This window comes from Tribolium madens, unplaced genomic scaffold (genome assembly GCF_015345945.1).
Source record: "Tribolium madens isolate multiple individuals breed KSU strain unplaced genomic scaffold, Tmad_KSU_1.1 Scaffold_7;HRSCAF=85;Tcas5.2_LG10, whole genome shotgun sequence".
Lineage (NCBI taxonomy): Eukaryota > Metazoa > Arthropoda > Insecta > Coleoptera > Tenebrionidae > Tribolium > Tribolium madens.
This window is the reverse complement of record NW_025401050.1, coordinates 3,072,456-3,091,899: the sequence shown is the minus strand read 5'-3', so window position 1 is coordinate 3,091,899 and position 19,444 is coordinate 3,072,456. Positions and strand designations below refer to the sequence as shown.

Genomic DNA, 19,444 nt, shown 5'->3' with positions numbered 1-19,444 from the left:
TTATTGCTACATAAACTTTGTTTATTTATATTCTTAGTTGTCAAATTTTTTATAACCTAAGTTTCACTAAAAATATAAACAAAAATAAAAAACATTGTCGTTCCTATTTACCCCATACCCTATGGGGGAAATGGGAACGGTATGGGGTAATGACTTAATTAGTATTTGGTAGCAGTTTGGGCCAATGTGAGCTTTTTACTTTTAACATCTTCGTTTGCGTGCGAAGATTTTCAATTTCGTATTTTGATTTAGTCTTTTGTACGTAATTTCGAGGCATCTGAAACAATTTGTAAAGTGTAAACATTTTTACACAATCAACCAGCAGCACTATGGGTAATTAATAGGGCCAAGATTTTTGAGCGAATTTCAAAATGAATGGTTTAAATGTTTGATGTTACGGCGAAGATATTGTTCCTATAAAAAAAATTCAAACAAAAGTTGTAGTAGGAAATTTAATGTTCTACAAAAAATGTCTCTTGTGATTTTTTTATGCGACCAATATAATCACCATAATTCCAAAATTAAGATTCATAATGAATGATTTAAATTTTTGATAATTACTTCTTTGAAAAAAATTGAATAGCTTATTGTAAGCAATTTTTTGGGGTAGACGCTCAATCTATATAAATAGATGACAAGAAACTGTGCACTTTTCCAAGAAGTATCGTCATATCTTTAAAAATTATGAAGTTATGACTTGGGGCGTTTTTTATAATTATAGAATCTAAATTACATACAGGCTGAAAACAGTAGTATGTAGTTAGTTTAGTTTTGCCTTTGCCTATACATAATCATATTTTTTCTTCAATCCCAATTCCACAAAGTTAATTCGAGTTTGTCTTCAAAGCTCCCAATATTTCAGTCTTCTTTAATTACACTCAATCTAATTCCTATATTTTTAACCTTTGATGGGAGAAACTCAAACTGACTTCTTTGTTCATAATTATGACTGAATTTTTCAGTTTAATGGTTTTTTCAACTCTAAAAAATAAGTTTTTATTAGTAATAGTATATTTAGAAGAATGGCTATTTTAATCATCACATACTCTTAGTATTGCTTCAATTCCTTTTATTCTTCGTCTAAAGTGCTCAAACATTCCTCAATCGACAAAAAGCCCTGTTTTCTCAACGTTGATTTCAGATTATAATCATCATAAACTAAAACAAAAAAGACACCAAGTAAAATCTTGAACGAAAAAAATTCTCTTCACCTGTTTTATGTTTTATGCGTTTGGCGCTGTTAACGTACACTGATAACAATCAGTTTATATCAAAAATAAACATTTTTCAACAATAAATTATTAACCTCCATTTGGATTTGGTCTGAACTTGACAGTTGACAGTGACAGTATATTGACAGCCAAGCAGTATTGCAACTTGCAACAGTTTTTCCATAACTAAAATGGAAAAAACCAAAATAGTTTTTGACAACAATCAAAAATATATTTATGATTTTATATTTCAATGCATACATTGCGTTTTAATAATAAAGTTTATTAACTGATCTACAATAATTTACACTTGCGCACATACAAGGGTGAATATTTGGTTGCATAGACATTTTTGTTGTAAAGCTGTTTATTGATCTTTGTTTGAGTTTTCAAAGTTGATAAATTCGCATACATGTATTGGGCCTTTTTACATAAAAAAAAACTAGAACTCTAAAAAGAATAAAACTATTAGAAATTACAGGGTACGGTATTTTCGTTTACAATAAAGACTCTAACCTATCTTCAGACGCAATCCAAAATACATTCTCACAGATAACTTGGCTTCTGTAGTGTTTGAAATATTCAGACAATTAAATTTAAATCAAAGTAGTTGTTGATATGTCATTCATTAAATTTGACAGTGTCATCAATTCCACATTTTTTCCCCTTGAATTCAAAATATACCTACTCAAACGATGAAGAAACTGAGATAATCTTCAATAAAAATAGTTTAAGGCTATGTCAGATAGTTATGTTTATAATTATAACTTTAAAAAATATTAAACAGTTTATCAATTAACGCATAGTGGTATCTGATAATGTATTTTGAGTTGCGTGTAAAATTCGATTAGGGTCTTTATTATATGTGACTCAGCCTGTATGTATAAGTACAGAGTGATTTTAATAGTTGTGCAGAAATTTTAAGAGATGATAGTACAAATCTAAAGAAGTAAAAAAAATGCAATATAAAAAAAAGTTTGCATTTTTTAAGTACTTAATTCCAAAGTTTACATTTCTAAGTCGGTGACATTTGAGGTACCTAATGAAATTAGAAATGCGGTGACAAAAAAATTGGTGCAAAATTTTTACCTCTAGATATAATTCCTTTCAAATTTTTTTGACGTGAGGAAATATTTATCTGTTTTAGCTACTTTTAAGTGAATTTTTTAACAATGTAATAAATTTTGAAGAACTAACTTTAGAAATCATTTTTGTTTACAATTTTTGTTGTTAAATTTGCCACATTATATTTTTCTGTTAGCAAATGCTTTCTACAGGGTGATTTACAAGAAATAATGAGCCTGACCAAATTTTTTATTTAACCCACATTACAGTTGTCGCAAAATAACTAATAGTGGTAATGGTGGTTGCATCGAGAATTTGGTCAGGCTCATTATTCCTCGTGAATCACCTTGTATATGTTAGAAATTATAAACATTCAAATAAGGCAAGTAGAGTTTGTTTACACCTCGTAAAATTTCTTCACTACTATTAATAGGACCCCTGTATAAATTAATTAATTACTTTTATTCTTCGACACTAACAAAATTTACGGTTTTTCTCCCGTGTAAGGAAGTTTTGACAACTGTTTGGCATTTCTCAATACGAAACGTCAGATTATTTTTAACAGATTTGAAGCAAGTTTAAGCCTTATTGAGTCTAATTCGAAGAATAAAATGTTGTATTGAACTCGTTTGAATGTAAATCGGACGCTTTATTCCACCTCGTGGATGATAAACCATTCGTTACACTCGTGGTTTAATAACCCACTCGGTGAAATAATCCGTTCGATTTAGACTCAAACTCGTAGAATAAATAACTAAATTAAATACGATATAAACCAATTTATAAAAGGTATTGTTTTATTACAATAATTTTTACATAAAAGAGTGTTTATAACAACATCAATGTACCAACTACGTATACAGGGTGTTTCACGTAAAACATTCCAAACTTTTTATTTTAGAATCACCCCGTTTAAGGCAATTGAAATATAACGATTTGAAAACAAGTTTGTAACAAAATACGACTTATTATGTTATTGTAAAATAGTTAGCAATCTTATTATGAGAGAGTTGCCAATCTTAAAACAAAAATCACAGCCAACTCTAACATTACAAGAAAACTAGAAAATACAATCCATTTACTACAAACTAACATTTATTATTTTGATGGTAGAAATTTGTCTTATACAAAAATAACCCAAAATTTATTTTTGTAAGAATACAGAGTGTTTCAATAATTTGTAAGTGAGATAAGTACTAATTAATAATTGGGTGAGTTAGCGAATTGTATACAGCGTGATTATGATGAAAGTGTGACGCGTGTAAAACGCTATTATTGGTTCAAGTAGAATAAATAGAAAACAAGTGTTTATAATAAGTTTTACACCACCCACGCTATCCTCCCCACCCTCTCGCAGGTGGTGGTGGTGGTCGTGGCAGGCATGGAGAACCCCCCGACGCCCCCGATGACGCTGACCCCAACGCCAGCCCCCTGGGGATCGGGAGGAGGCGCCGATCAGTCAGGATCGTATTTACAGTCAATCCTCAATAGCATAAAAACGGCCAGAAAAGTAACAACTGCTAATAGTAACTCCACCGAAGCTAAGACAAGAAGATCGTTTTCTTCTTCAAATTCAAAATTAACTTCGTTAATGCAGATATTGTCTTGGTAGCAGGTGAGGATTTTTGTCGATTTGAGCATGAGGATGGCAAGGAAGGAGCAAGCGGTGGCCCACAGAATCGTCAAAGGGATGGCGATTTTGACAGAAGGGCCGAGGAAGCGGAAGTGCGAGCCGGGCATGCACGACGAGGAGCGGTAGCCGCTGAAGCCCTTGGTGGTGTGGATACTAGCAGCTAGAACAACAATAATAATAAATAAATGATAAGTTAAAAACATGTGGAACATAAAAAAGGTCAAAATAGTACAGTGCCGGACAATAAATTTGGTCACCATAAATGTTCAAATGATCTAACATCCCTCTATTTTTGCTTGAATTTTATGGTTTTATGTTTAGACTTAGGTACCAGACTAGTTTAAGGCCCGAAACGTTAATTGCTTCTATTAGACCGTAAAATTTAAGCAAATTAAAGCAGGCTATATGTGAACTAACTTCACCTTTTAAGTCTTGTCATAAAATGTCAAATTGTTAAATTTGTCTACGTGACATCCCCTCTATTAAAGTATGTAAGTAACTGCAAGCATATTGATGACAGTTTAATGCCTAACCATGGTGACAGTATTATGACAATAAAAAATTCTGCACATCAATTATATTGATAATTTTTTTAAAGTGACAGATCAAATGATGGATCAAATTTATTGTCCGGCACTGTACCAATAATCATTTCCGCATTTGTAGTTGTAGGTAGGTACCAAACATTTTAAAAGTAAGTAAATCTTGAACTTTTAAAATTAAATTTAATTTAATTATTGAAATTCAATAAGCAGAGTCCTTTTAAAAACTTGTAATATTGTTAATAAATGTTTCAATAGTAAAGAAATTCATAATAACATAAATAACACCTTTATTTAGCATTTTAAGCAATTTATGTTTGTAATTTATTAATATTACTTAATGAATTTCGTGTTTATTTTATATTTTTTAAGTATTTTGTTTATTATTCATTTGTAACTGTAACATGTTGTTTCTAATTATATTATATCATTTTTATTAAATAAAATTTATGTCCTGCTTTTCATTTTTGTATGTTGTGTTGGAAATAATGTTGTTTTAGTAAGGAAAGTATTGTAATCGGCTGAAATTTAACCTACCCAGATTTTTACATTTCTGGACGAATTATAGTTTCAAGGCACCAAAAAAGTTGGTTTGGGTCATTGGGTCGTGTGTGTATCTGTGTGTGTGTGTGTCTGTCTGTCTGTAAACAGCATATATCGAGAACGATAAGAGCTAGAAACTTGAAATTTGGTATGTAAGTTACTTGTAGCAAGGGGACGTAGCACGAAACAATTGGTAAAAATCGGTTTCATCGTTTGGCCGCAAAGACCAAAAATCAAAATTATACGGTTAAAGATATTATAAATAAATTCATGGAGATAAAATTATTTAGAATCATGAAATATACCTTGTTAAACAGTAAAATGTGATAAAATAAAAATAATTATGGGTACCGAGCTAAAAAAAAAATTGCACCCCAGACTCGAAACCGCGGCAACAAAGATCTATTTTGTGTGTAATCCGGCACTAACGCAAACGTTCGGTTTGCTACTCCCATTTCCACCGTAAAGATGTTTTCCAAATAAGTTGGATAAGGAAAGTCGTGTGATGTTCACACCAGAGTTTTTGTGATAAGTATTAATAACAGTTCGTATGGCAACACTGAGTACAGTGCCGAACAATAAATTTGGCCCACCACAAATGTCCAAATAACACAATCCGTCTATTTTTGCTTCAATTTTATGGGTTCGAGTTTTGACTTTGACTTACCAGACTAGTTTATGATGAATTTAATGAGGGTGGTTGTAAAGCTATTGTTACCAAAGTGACGAGCTGGCCGTTGAAACAAACTCAAAAAAACAAACCTTCACAATTGAAGGGTAAAGAAATTTTACTTTACCGCTAAAGGACCAAAAAGTTAATTGCTTGCAAATTTATTGTCTTGCATTGTACCAATGATCATTTCCGCAACTGGAGTTGTAGGTACAGTGATGGACAGTGAATTTCGTCCACCCAATTTCCCTGACAGATTAAAAGTGTAAATTATTCTTTAGGTTTTTCTTAACCTTATTTTAGAATTTTGATTAACGTTCTTCTTGCTACTTTTTACCTTTGTCCTTTGAAATGGTAGTCCTTGGGTATGCCCAAAAGTATAGAGGCACATCTTTGAGGCATACCTTCTTATACCAGAGAGATAGTTTTTATTTTATTAAACGCACTTACTGCTGGCATGTTCGTATTTGATTAAATTTCACAATACGTATTTGAATGTTAGTTATAGTCGTCACCAGGAATATTTGGGATTGACGTATGCAAAGCTTTATTGAGGGTTAAGCAGCTTTGTGGTCGACCGTAATAATTTTTCACTGCGTGTGGTACTACCCAGAAGATGTAGAAAAGAGCCGTATTCAGGAATTTTTATGGTGGGCTTTTAATTTATTACAGGCAAACATTTGGGAATTAATATATTAATTTAATATTAAAGTCATAATGCAGATTTGTAAAAAAACAATCTCAAAATATAACTGAATATTAAAATTAATTTAATTTTTTTTTGATGAAAGCCCAAAAACAAATTTCTGTTACGGACCATCTCTTCCTACAAACCTTTGAAACGTGCCTGTCTTAAGAAATGCAAATTTGTTTATGGCATCTCTACCGCAAGGCCCATGAACCACCTTGGGGGGTAAGCGGCTTATTCTATAATGAGTCTCAAATATTGTTGGTGACGACTATATCATGACAATAAAGCACAGACTACAGTGAATTTTTGTGAAGTCACAGAAATTGGGTGGACGAAATTCACTGTCTATCACTGTACCAAACAATTTAAAAGTAACTAAATCTTGAACTTTTAAAATTAAATTCAAATTTAATTATTGAGATTCAATAAGCAGTCCTTTTAAAAACTTGTAATATTGTTAATAAATGTCTCAATAATAAAGAAATTCATAATAACATAAATAACATTTTTGTTTAGCATTTTAAGCAATTTATGTTATTAAGTTATTAATATTACTTCATGAATTTCGTGTTTATCTTATATTTTTAATGTATTTTGTTAATTATTTGTCTTTGTTTATAATTATATTATTCTTATTAAATAAAATTTATGTCCTGTTTTTCATTTTTGTATATAGTGTTGTAAATGTTTTTTTTTGCCGGGTGAAATAATAGTACCTAATATTTAATAGTCATAATTTTGTTATAATGTTGGCAAAATTGGTTTAACTGGTACATAATAGCAAAGTTTGCAGTGCAAGCAAACTCTACTTTCAGTGCATTATTAGCTCCAACTTTGGATGATACAATTATGTTAGAAGTTTGGCCATTTGTTGGCTTATGTTCGCTTAGCGAATATTACATTATTTATGGATTGGACAAGAAATCAATGAAATTACCAATTAGAAACGCTGAAAGCTCGACTTATGAATTAATAAATACCTAGGAGAAATGATAAAATATGAAAAGGTTTTACACATGACCCGACCTAAAATATTGAACCTAGAAATAGACCGAATACACCCGCAGCATTTTAATCTCCCACTTGAGCAAATTTCATATTTCCATACGGGTTCTATATTCCAGCAAGACATAACCAATTACTCCTTGATTCATTTTAAATTTATACGACACGAACTTTCCCAACTTCGGGATTAAGCGCAAATAAACGACTGGGATTTTAAACAAATTAGTAGTTCGGACTTTTATCCGTTGATTCGATTAAGTCGAGGTCGAAAGTCGTGTGAATTACAAATCGGAACGGACGGGAAAATAAACCAGAAAAAGGGAAGATAGCAGCGAGAGGCCTTATTTCATTATAATAAGAACATTAGAGAGTGGTCATAAATTGGTGGAGATAGGGAGAAATTGCGCAGGTTGCTGGGGGACGAAAAGTAGGATTTATTGGACTAAAAAGATTTTTTTTCGAAATATGCACTGCCGTGGCGCGAACCATGTAATTTCACAAAATATTTGCTTGTGTCAATGTTTATGTATCCTATTTTTATTATTTATTTAATCACTAGTAATATGTCGATTTCTAAATTTTTGGAGGTTGGGAAATATGTCGTTGCACCTCTTGGTCGGGAAATGATTTATGTAAGATGACCAAGGTTACAAACCCACCAAATATGAGAAACAACATTTGTTTGAATGTGAAAAAAAAATGATAAGACAAAATAAATATTGAAGAAAATTTCACTGGTCAACAGTTTTGAACAAATTTCCGGTAACATTGATAAACTACCTTCCACGTTTATGATTTTTCACTCTGATTTCGAAAATTTTCACCAAAATGTCTCATCACGTATCATTCCTATGTTACTAACTTCGTTCTGACACCCATATTAAAGCAAACGAGTACTGAAAATAAAACTAAACTAAACTATTTAATTTATTTAATTATAAGCATACAATATTTTAATAAACTTTATAAACTTTATACTTTATAAACTTTGTAAACATTAAAAAAGTCATATATTACGATAAAAGAGTGAAAGGTCAACATTTTCTTTTGTATTATTAATTGTCATCAATGTTACCGAACCCTTGTTGACCTGTGTTTTTAGCAAAAATCAGTTCAAATGTAAATTAAAAACAATTATGTATGTTGTAGGTACTAGAAAAAAATTGTGGTGTATTATACATATTTCAATATTTTTTTAATTCTCACCTTTATTTGTTACAGAATTTGTATTACGTATTTCCCTCTTCCTTTTAATTATTTTTATAAGTCTGGTTTTTTTGTTCATCCCAAATATCAAGTGTAGTGTAATTTGGAAGTAAAGGGATTGTCAAATTTAATTTTAACTTAAATTTAAATATCTAAAATTTCGAGAAATTTGATTTTTCAAGTTCATTCTAAAAACCTTCAATTTTTCGAAAACATTGTGGGATCTGCTGAAATCTTTATTAATCGTACTAAAAATCTGGCGTAATTGCAAAATTTAAAATTTTAAAATCAATAATACAGCGTGCGCCAGAATTCGCGCCCCAGAGAAAAATGCCATATAAAATAAGACTCCATCAACATGGAAAAAATGTTTAAAAAATTCTATCTGTTGAATTTTTTTTGCCAATAACAGCCACAAATAACATTAAACAGAGTTACAATTTAGGATACAGCTTCCTTGTTTTTTCTTCTATTAGCCTGTGGCAAAAAAACTTATTAAAAATTATTTTTCCAAGAGAAATAAATAAAGTCAAAATGCAAAATTTAACTTCGAAATATTTATAGATAGAATTTTTTTAACATTTTTTTTATGTTGCTGGTATCTTACCTTACATGGCATTTTTCTCTGAGGCACGAGTTCTGGCGTATCCTGTATTTAACTATAAATAAGTTTTTGTGTCTGTATAAGATAAATTAGGATATTCTGAGCATTTTTTTAGTTTTGAAAATACGTAATTGCATCAGAAAAATTAAATAAGTATCACAAGTATAAAGTAAGTGGTAAACTTTAGAAAATTAGATAAAATTAAAATAAAATCATAAAATAATATGTGAAAACTTTGCTTGTAAAGTAAATTCTTGTTTACGTAATAGCTTTTCAATTGGCTATTATTTTCAGATTTGGTTTCAATTAGACTGTGCATGGATTTAGCTTTAAAAGGTTTTTAGAGAAAAATTATGTACTATAAAATTTGATCAAAATTTAAATTAAGCAGCTTTTAGCTTATTGCTGAGAAAAACGTGTGTTTTTAATTTTTTTTCACATTGCCAATATTTATTTAACTGCAGAATTTCACGTTTCCCCTCTTGAATATTGTGACAAAAAAGTCTGTTGGCAACACTAAATTATTGGTAATCCTTCTAATTTGTTATATCAGAATGTTTCATGTGACGGCTAAATCTGCAGTCACCCGTCGCAAATCCTAAAAAGTTTGACGTTTGAATTTGAAATTCAAGATTGCCAAACTAAAATTTTAAATTTGACACCAACAGTCAGCCGACATTTCGGTGTACTGTATTGATTTTAGTGAAAATGTATAAAATTTACTATTGTATTATTAATTTGATTATTATCTTTACGCATTTGCATTGAAATGTTTGTGCAAAGCTGTCGGGCGTTATTAATCCAACAGTTTGTGAAAAAAAATTCTAATTATTTTTGACACACATTTCGATTCTCCTCTTCACGTCCTCACTAACTTATTTTCCAGTTGAGAGAATTTCATCAAACGACTGCTCGCTGTCTTAATTAAGTTCCAACAAGAATATGTACATCAGCAATTGAATGTTTATAAACCACGAGACACAATAATGAATTTTAAACAAAGATTTTGATCCGTGCATCATCATAAAAAACCTTAATTACAAGCTGTATTTCATATCGCGTCACGAAACAATTAACTTATAAATCTTAATGTTTTGCCAACACTCCATTAAGCGGAGCTATTAATTTAACTAGCAGTTTAATGAGTTCAAAGTTAACAAGACTTCGAACAGAGGAAAAGTTTGTTTATGTTGTTATTTAAGATCGTGATTTAGGCCGAAAAGATACAATTAGAAATTCAAGGAGATTTGAATTTCAATAGGTGACATCAGTGGGAGCTTTGTATTTATTTGTTGCCATCGAAAAATGTATACTTTGTAAGAAGACTGGGCTTTATTTTGTAGAAGCGAACGTGACTTTTTTGTGGAAAAATTCAATTGTTTAGTAAATGTACTGAGAGACTTTTTAGAAATGCGCCACACCGATGTGGTTGTATAAAAAAATGCTAAAATTGGGAACAGAAAAATTAAATCAAATAAATAAAAAAACAAGATTTTAGTTTTTTTTAGGATTTGAAAATTTGTTATTTTACCTTTTTAAGAACCCAACTTTAGATCTTATTTTTTAAATAATTTAAAAGTTCAAATTTTATTTAATTATACAGGGTGTAACAAAAGGATGAAAGAGTAACCTGAGATTTTTCCAGGTCATAATAAAGCGATTGATTTAACTCAACTTACCTCTAAACTAAGTTGCACCCTTTAAAAGTTAGAGGACGCCCATGAAATTGTGATTTTTTTGTTTAAATTAATAATTAATTACATTATTGTTAACTAACACAAACATACATAAAGACACTAAAACCTAAAAAAAAATTAATACAATTTTAAAACAATAATAAATGGCCAACGTCCAAAATTTTAACACATCTACTTAAATTATTTTTTTACTCTAAAATCAAAGCAGTGTTTTTTTTTATAAAATACAAAAATTGTTTAAAAACAACGTATCTTGCGAATAAAAGAAGAATAAAAGAAGAATTACTCCACTCGGATTACGTATAACAAAAATATGGCTTAAAATGTGTTAAGTTGTTAATAAGTAAGTCTTTTACAATAAAAATTAAATAAAAGAAATAGAAATATTAAACTCTCTGTACCAAATTTTATAAAAATCGATTAATCCATTAAAAAGTTATTAATGAAAAACAAAAATAATTTTTAAAATTTAACACCTTCTAACTTTTAAACGGTGCAACTTGGTATAAAGGTAATTTGGGTTAAATTGCTTTATTTTGATTTAGGGATTTTTAAGTTATTCTTTTTCCCCATCTTTGTTACAATTTTTATTTAAAAACCTACATTATTCATACGAGTAAAATTTTACAATCTAATTTTAAGATCGTTAAATAGAGTTCGGAAAAAACGTTGAAAGATTTTGTGGGGTTACTCTACTGATTAAAATAAGTTTCTATAAACCTATATCGAGAAATGCTTCCTATAAAACTCAAAATATTACATAATTATTATTTACAGTTTTTTCAGAGGCTACCCAAAAATTGTCAGTTTTTTTTAAAACAGAATATTTTTCAAAATTTTGATTGTTTTATTAAGATATTGTAGATACTTTGAAAAGATTCAAGAATTCGATATGACGTTATTATTTCTAAACATTTTGTTTTGAAGGTTTTCAGGAACCGTACTTTTCAGTTTAAGATTTCGAAATGTTATCTTAAGATTTTAGCTTTTTATTAAGATCGTTTCACAAACTGTTTAATTCAATAATCGAATGCAATTAATTGATCCTTTCACAGTCGCAACGAGTAAAACATTTTATCAGTCACGAGAATTAATTGAAATGTCAATAAAACGGCTTTTATTTGGCTTTGATTAAAATTGAATTTAACATTACTTTCATAGAAAATAGAAGAATTTTTTAATTAAATTTACTGATGTGTAGTACAAATTATTTTTCATACAGTTTTCGCTTGCAGCAGCATTAAATCATTAACTCTTCCATTTCGAGCTTCTCCCTCTCTATTGAATTATGTTTACCGTGAAAAAAAAAGTAAAAGCAGAAGATTTTTTTCATTTTCTTTCGCTTACTCGTTTCAAAAGCTCGCTTTTGTTCGTTTCTAAAGATAACAATCTTTCGTTTGTTTCTCACAAAAGACTTCGATAAATTATTGAAAAAAGCAAGGTTTACCTACCTGCAGCTAGTATCGTCGCTCCTCCTGCGGGAATCCCCAATCCCAGATTCATCTTCCCTTTCTCTTCAATAAAAGCTACAGTTCCTATGACTAAAAACGAGATGCCACAGACGATCTACAAACGACAGGTTGTTAATTAGAGAGTCGGGGCTTGGAAAAATATTTGCATGTTTAATTACATCGGGGTGAATAAATAATCCTCTTGTGTTTAAGGGATTGTGGCCAGAAAAAAAATCGGTTTTTGTGTTCATTTTGAAGAGAAAAATTGAAATTATTTTTAGTTTTAGGTCGTAAATAAAGACATAAATAAACAGCTTTTGATATAATAATAATAGGTAGATGCTCAAGAGTTGATAAAATGTCATGTCGTAAAAACGTCAATATTGCGCTCAAAGTCGTGATTGTGGAAAAATATTTGAACGGAACAAGTGTTTTAATTACGATTTCTGCAAATTACAATTACAATTTAATTGATAATTCATTTGGTTTATTTTGTTACGATTAGAAATATTTTTTTAAGAAATGAAGTTTGCAGATAAACTCGTATACGCAGGATTTTTCAGCATTTGTGCATTTGTTGTTCTATGGTATTCGTTTCGTAAAGTTTTTTTTTTAATTAAAACATGTTTTAGCTTAATAAATTTTGGTCAATAAGAAAAAAAAACTGTTTGTTCTCACATTAGTGGTAATTACGTGAATGCAAAATGATTATTATTAGCTCTTGTAGTCGGACAAATATATTAAAAATATGTCCAACCAATCGAATTCAAGATTATGCAAAAACCCATCCGATTAGCTATAAAAATTAAGTTCAAATTTGCTTTGAAAAAGAGTAAAAAATAATGAATTTAAATTGATTTTTCCAAGAAAAGATAAGGGACAATTTCCTCAATTTTTTTCTCGGTGGGCTTAAAAAAACGCATATTAAAATTTTCATATGTCTTTAAAAAATAATAAACTTAATTTTGTTTGCTCAATTAATTTTGAACATATTTTTTTCCAGATTAGTACCGAAAAATGATCGGGCAAATCCTCTCGAATTCACAAAACTTATGCACTTTTAGGTCTGTTTTCTCAATAAAACTCTACTCCTTTGTAGAATTGTGATTGAATTCTTGTTTTTTACTTTCACTCAATCTCTTTTTGTTCTCTACTTTTAGTGCTTTTAAATTTTCCAACAGGAAAAAAAAACAATTACAATTGTGCGACAAAGATTGTTAAATAACGTTTTACACGTATGAAAGCGTTCAAGCATATCCGTTTTAGTAAGGATATACAGGGTGTTTACGGTCTTGAGGTTGAAATTTAAGTGAGATGATATTTACGGTAGAAGAAAACTAATAAGTACGCTATATAAAACAAAAATTTACATTGTGAAAGGAAATAATTCATTTTATATTATTTGTTTGAAAACTGCTGCTTCGGCTGCAACAATGGCCATTAGTATCATTACGTTGTGTTTCACTGTAAATCATAATCACGACAACCAATTTATTATTTAATATTTTTTGCCGTCCATGTTCATAAATGTGGAAAAAAATTAAGAAAAACGAATCAAAACTATTGGAAACCAGTTTACTAGAAGAGATTAAACAGAAGATCATCGAATTTTGACAAAAACTAAAGCAAAAGCAAATCAAATGATGACAGTGTCAAAACTATGAAGTGCCTTCTCTCTTTCATTATCATGGATACGATTTTTTTATTTGTTACAACAATACAATTTTATCTGAACAAGGAAATAATTCCAGTGACCCTCAAACCGTGTACCAATATTTTGGAGTTAAATAACTTTCGTAATAATAACAATTGTGTGAGTTTTTTTCTCGTTGACAGTGTTTCTGTACTCTTTTATTACTAGGTCAATTTTCAACTCCAAGATCGTAAACACCCAGTATATACAGACTGTTCCATCTGAACCCCACATTAAAAGTATTGGTAGTTCTAATAATCGTATTTATTTGAAAATTGGTACATAGCCATAATCCCATTAGGTCCTCCGAAATGAAAATATTTTTAAGCTGGCGGCACTTTCGGGTATACTGGAAGTCGGTCTCAACTTTCTTATTTTAAATGGAAAGCTATATTTTTCACTGCGTTTTTGGATTAATCGGGTTATTTTAAGGGAGCTTTCATCAGCTTTCCCTATACCTAAATTTAGCCGTTTTTGAAATATTTGAAGTTTTACAATAATTTTTGGATCTACACCTTTCACTTCAAAAATCGGTAACTCTGCCATTTTTAAAATTTTGAATTTGCTTTTTTTGAGTTTGAAAGAGAAAGTTTAGATCTTGCTTCTGGTGTTTTCAAATTGTGAAAAAAATAACAAACCCCAAAATTTTAAGGCTACATATATGTTCTTATATGTCATAAGGTTTCTTATATATTCTGCTCATAATTTTGATTCACTCTCCATAAATACAAAATAAATTCATTAAAACTAAGTTTGAGTAGCTTTAATTTATAATATTTGGGCACTATTTATCAAATAATAATTTACTGTCCACGTTTATTGAGAAACAATTTTGACATTTTTTATTTCCATAGCAAACTATGCTAAAACGGGTGTGACTAGTACATGATAGATTTTTGGAAGTCTTAACAAAAAGTCACCATATCTTGAAAATTATTAAATTTAGATCTTGGGAATGTTAATACAGATCGATGCAGAATCAAATTCTTTTCTATTTAGTGAAATAAAAATTGGAGTAATTTATTTCGGAAAATTGAGTTATGGCTATTTGAATTATTACAAAAGTAACCTTAAAATTTTGGAGTTTGTTAATATTTTTTTCAAAATTTGAAAACACCTAAACGAAAATCTAAGTTTTCTTTTTCAAACACCAAAAAAACGAATTCAAAATTTTAAAAAGTGGCAGAGTTACCGATTTTTAAAGTGGAAGGTGCAGATCCAAAATGTTTTAAAAAACTCCAAATATTTCAAAAACGGCTAAATTTAGAGATAGAGAAAGCTGATGAAAACTCCCTTAAAATATCTCGATTAATCCAAAAACGCAGTAAAATATACGAGTGCCAGAACTCGCGCCCCAGAGAAAATTTTCAAGTAAGGTAAGATACCAGGAACATGAAAAAAATGTTTGAAAAATCCTATCTGTCAAAATTTTTTTTAGTTTTTGACATTTGACATTTTTTATATCTATTTAAGGATACTGATGATCTTCGATCTTGTCTATGTTTTTGTACAATTATTTAGTAAAGGGACAAAAATTTTGGCACTAAAAGCCACAAATAACATTGAACAGAGTTACAATTTAGAATACAGCTTCCTTGTTTCCTCTTTTAATAGCCTATAGCAAAAAAACTTGGAAAAATATTTTTCCAACAGAAATAAATAGAGTCAAAGTGCAAACTTTAAACCCTCATAACTACGAAATTTTTATAGATAACATTTTTTTAACATTTTTTTCGTTCCTGGTATCTTATCTTATATGGCATTTTTCTCTGGGGCGCACCCTGTATGGCTTTCCATTTAAAATAAGAAAGTTGAGACTGACTTGCGGTATAACCGGAAGTGCCACCATCTTGAAAATATTTTCATTTAGCAGGACTTATGGCTATGTAGCAATTTGCAAATAGGTAAATACGATTATTCGAACTCCCAATAGTTGTAATGTGGGGTTTAGACGAAACATCCTGTATTATGTTATTATATACAAGAAAGTTACTAAATACATAATATGACAAAATCTTGAATAACTTTAAAATGTTTTTGATGACATTTTTATACTTGTGTTGATTTAAAAAAAAAACACAATATTTGCAGTTATTTCTTAAGGTTAATGTCAGGACTTTGAAATGAGAACAATTTACAATGATTTTGATCTAACTGTAATTTTATATACATCCAACAACCAAACCGTTGTTGTTTGTTATATTTTTACTTTGATTCAATAAAATCTAAAAAACACTCAATTTTGCCGTTTCTCCTTTATATTTTCCCTCAAATCCCACAACATAAAATACACCCAACCTGTAATACTCTTAAGCGAAAAACCATCGCAAACGGATAATATTCTAAGGACGAACGTGTGTCTGGCGTTTTATCTGCTTCTGAAGGAGCGACCGATTCCTTCAATCTTGAAAGTCCCACCTGAAACAAATCAGAATTTAATAAAAAAAACATAAATTAGTCTTGAAGCAAAAACGCAATTAACAGCAACCCTCCTGAATTAATTCAATTGCCGTTTTTTTAAATCTAATACTGGGAGAAAAATTAGCAGAGTTGAAAGGTTTTCAGTGTTGGGGCGGATTGCTTCCTTCGAGGATTGTTTTTTTTTCCACAATCATCTCAGCGTCAGCGGAATATTAAATTCGGGTCAATGTTTGTTAAATGGAGGAAGATTAGTTTGTCACTTTTGGCTTTCCATCGATTGAAATTTCAACAAAAACTTTACAACTAGAGAAAGCTGAATTTTCCGAGTGTGTAAAGTGTTGATTAAGTTATGGAAAGTCGTACTTTACGTACAAGTTTTTGTAAGATTCCTCCAACAAATTTGATTCATCTCTGATTTTCGTAATGTCAGCAGTAAACTTTGAAGATAAAATTAAGCCATCCATGTTATAATGGGCAATCTGCTCTTCGTGTAATTGTATTTTCTGCAAACGATATTATTTGAGTCTGCGTTTTCTGTCCTAATTTTGTAATTTTGTAGTTGTTTTCTCGTAAAATGGAACTTAAGAAACGATTATCTTTTCTGTCGCAGAAATATAAATTAAACGTCAAAATGGCTTTTGTTGTTTCGAACATTTTCACAATTTCAAACAATTAAAAATATTCTTATGAGTGACAAAATGTATTTTATTGGATCATAAGACATTCCCGTTTCTTGTCCATTGGCCCCCAAAATGATAAAAGCAAACGGAAATAAAGCACAAAACAACTAAATTAGAAACCGTTCTCTTGTTCGAAAAGATACATTTCCGATACGTCGTTGAAGCTTTGTTTTCCAGCTTCTTTCAAGTATGTCATTTACTTTTATCTCTCTTCGATTTTTAATTCAGTTTTATTGTGCTTTCAGTGTGTCAAAACTGAGATTTCAATCAAATAGACTGGAAATTTTCAATTATTTGTAGGCTTTGGCCGGATGTGTTTTAATAATGAAAATTTTCTATTGTTTTGCTTTTCAATGTGAAAAATATTAAAGCGAGGTTTCATATGTTTACAAACGCTTCGCAGGTCAAAATTTCAATCAAAATCGATATTGTTGAATTTTTATAATAATTAGTCGAAGAATATTTAAAGTATTGTTAATTTATATGATTGTTAAGAGTTTTTTAAGATTAAATAGTTTTGGTTCTAAAAGAAATATATCTTTCCACTGAAAATTTACATGTTATGTAATTAAAAATAGCTATTTGTATTACAAGAGAGGAAAGTTTAAGGTGGAAAATAATTGATGACTTTTCTTTCTAAAATTGAGTTGGACAAACTTCTGTTAGGGTCGTAGGAAACATGTTTAATTTTTTTCAAGCAAATTATATATTCCACCCTTTTTGTTTATTATTCATCGATTTGAAAAGTAAATTTCCAAATACATATTCGAGCCTAGAGCAATCGTTTTTGTCCAAATAAACCACTCAAAGCATCAAAAATCTGATTAAACCTCCTATTCTCATGTTCGTATATCTCCTATCAAATTTATTCAATACAAAGAATTAGATTAGTTTTGTTAGAAAATCCTTTTTGGATATCTCATGCATGTTTAATAAGAACTGTTATGGACTTGTTTCGAATATTTTATAAAGACATGGAAAATCTATTTACCAACGACTAACAAGATGCTTTTATGACAGGTGATAAAATATTGTCACAAAAGCGTTCAAAATTTACAAAATATGGGGTAAGTAAGAAAATTAAAATAGAAATTCATTAAACTGTTTGGTTTTAAAGCAATAAAGAGTCGTGTTTTGACAACTGGATTGACAAACTCTTGATTTGTCTTTTGGGATGTCTTGAAATTTGCTGTTGTTGCCTTTTCGCCTCTTTGTAAATAATGAAATAAAATCTGTTTTCGCTTTTGTCGTATTACTTTGTTTTGTTTAATGGTTAACCAGATTTTTAACTTGATCTAATTTTAATTGTAACATAACACGAATAATAAGAGTCGGTTCCACAATTAGAATCTTTAGTGTCAAAATTTAATTAGTGCACCTTCAAAGTGGCACTCTAATGAAGTGTCTGGGCACCGCAACACGAAACTGATCGATACCTCTTTGAACAATTCTTGTAAACAGGGTTTACAAATTCGCAAACTTCACCCCAAATTAAACAAAAACCGAGTAATTTATTAAATAATAAACCACCTGTCCAGTACTGTATTTCTTACGAATGCAGCACGGAAGGAAATTAATTATTATTTCTCTCAATTCCACATACTCTGTGATCTAATTAGGAGATAGCACAACCGTGACCCTCCCTAGAATCATCTAATCAACTGATAGTCAACAATTAGCAAAGAACATTTCTACTGAAATAGTAATACGATAAATGGAATTAAGTTTACGTTGCAAACTGTTATTCATACTTCCTAAATGTTAAAAAGCGACTCATTTAATTAGTTAAGATTAAACTTAATACTTAAGGAGTTCAAAAATTTACTATTATTTTTGTTCTTTTTTTGGAGTAGTTGCAAAATCTTAAAAACGAAGGTTGTTGAAGTTCTTTATTTGTATACAATGTTCCGCAAAGTACATTTTTTTAAATACATATTTTTATATTAAAAACAGTTTTGCACATACTTATAATATGTATAAACAACGTTTTTTTCAATATTTTATTTAATTATTTAAAATACTTCAACATTTAGTTGACATATTTTGTCAGTGTGTGAAATGCTGGAAATTTAACGCGCAAAAAAATGGCGTATTTCGCGTATTGATTTCGTTGTGTGAAGTTCAATTTCACACATGATTGCCACTGCTACTGTATTGTATCTTATTTTAAAACACAACTTTTTTAAACTGTAAACAAATTTAATTTTGAAATTTTGACCTTTAATTTTAATTCCTGAATTTTCATATTTTTTACCAAGATTTTACTTTTTCTTAGGATTATTAATTATTATAACATAACACTTTTAGGAAATTTTTATAACTTTTTTCTCAA

At 29.7% G+C, this 19,444-nt stretch overlaps 1 protein-coding gene and 2 long non-coding RNA genes across 3 annotated transcripts in view; 1 reads left to right on the top strand and 2 right to left on the bottom strand.

The window, feature by feature from the left end:
- Positions 1-3: 3 nt before the first annotated feature.
- Positions 4-1,353, bottom strand: LOC123009801. Its single transcript, XR_006413038.1, has 4 exons — positions 1,212-1,353; positions 1,047-1,158; positions 738-981; positions 4-277 (listed from the first exon to the last, which is right to left on the bottom strand). It is a non-coding gene; the product is annotated as an uncharacterized LOC123009801 (long non-coding RNA).
- Positions 1,354-3,075: 1,722 nt separating this feature from the next.
- The window catches only part of LOC123009688, a 25,591-nt gene continuing 9,222 nt past the window's right edge, over positions 3,076-19,444 (bottom strand). Inside the window, exons 2-4 of the mRNA XM_044406164.1 lie at positions 16,310-16,429; positions 12,319-12,433; positions 3,076-4,069 (exon numbers count right to left, since the gene is read on the bottom strand). Coding sequence (XP_044262099.1) covers positions 3,732-4,069; positions 12,319-12,433; positions 16,310-16,429 — 573 coding nt within the window. The 3' untranslated portion in view covers positions 3,076-3,731. The remainder of the gene's footprint in view (positions 4,070-12,318; positions 12,434-16,309; positions 16,430-19,444) is intronic.
- LOC123009689 lies at positions 18,120-18,364 on the top strand. Its single transcript, XR_006413031.1, has 2 exons — positions 18,120-18,179; positions 18,230-18,364. It is a non-coding gene; the product is annotated as an uncharacterized LOC123009689 (long non-coding RNA).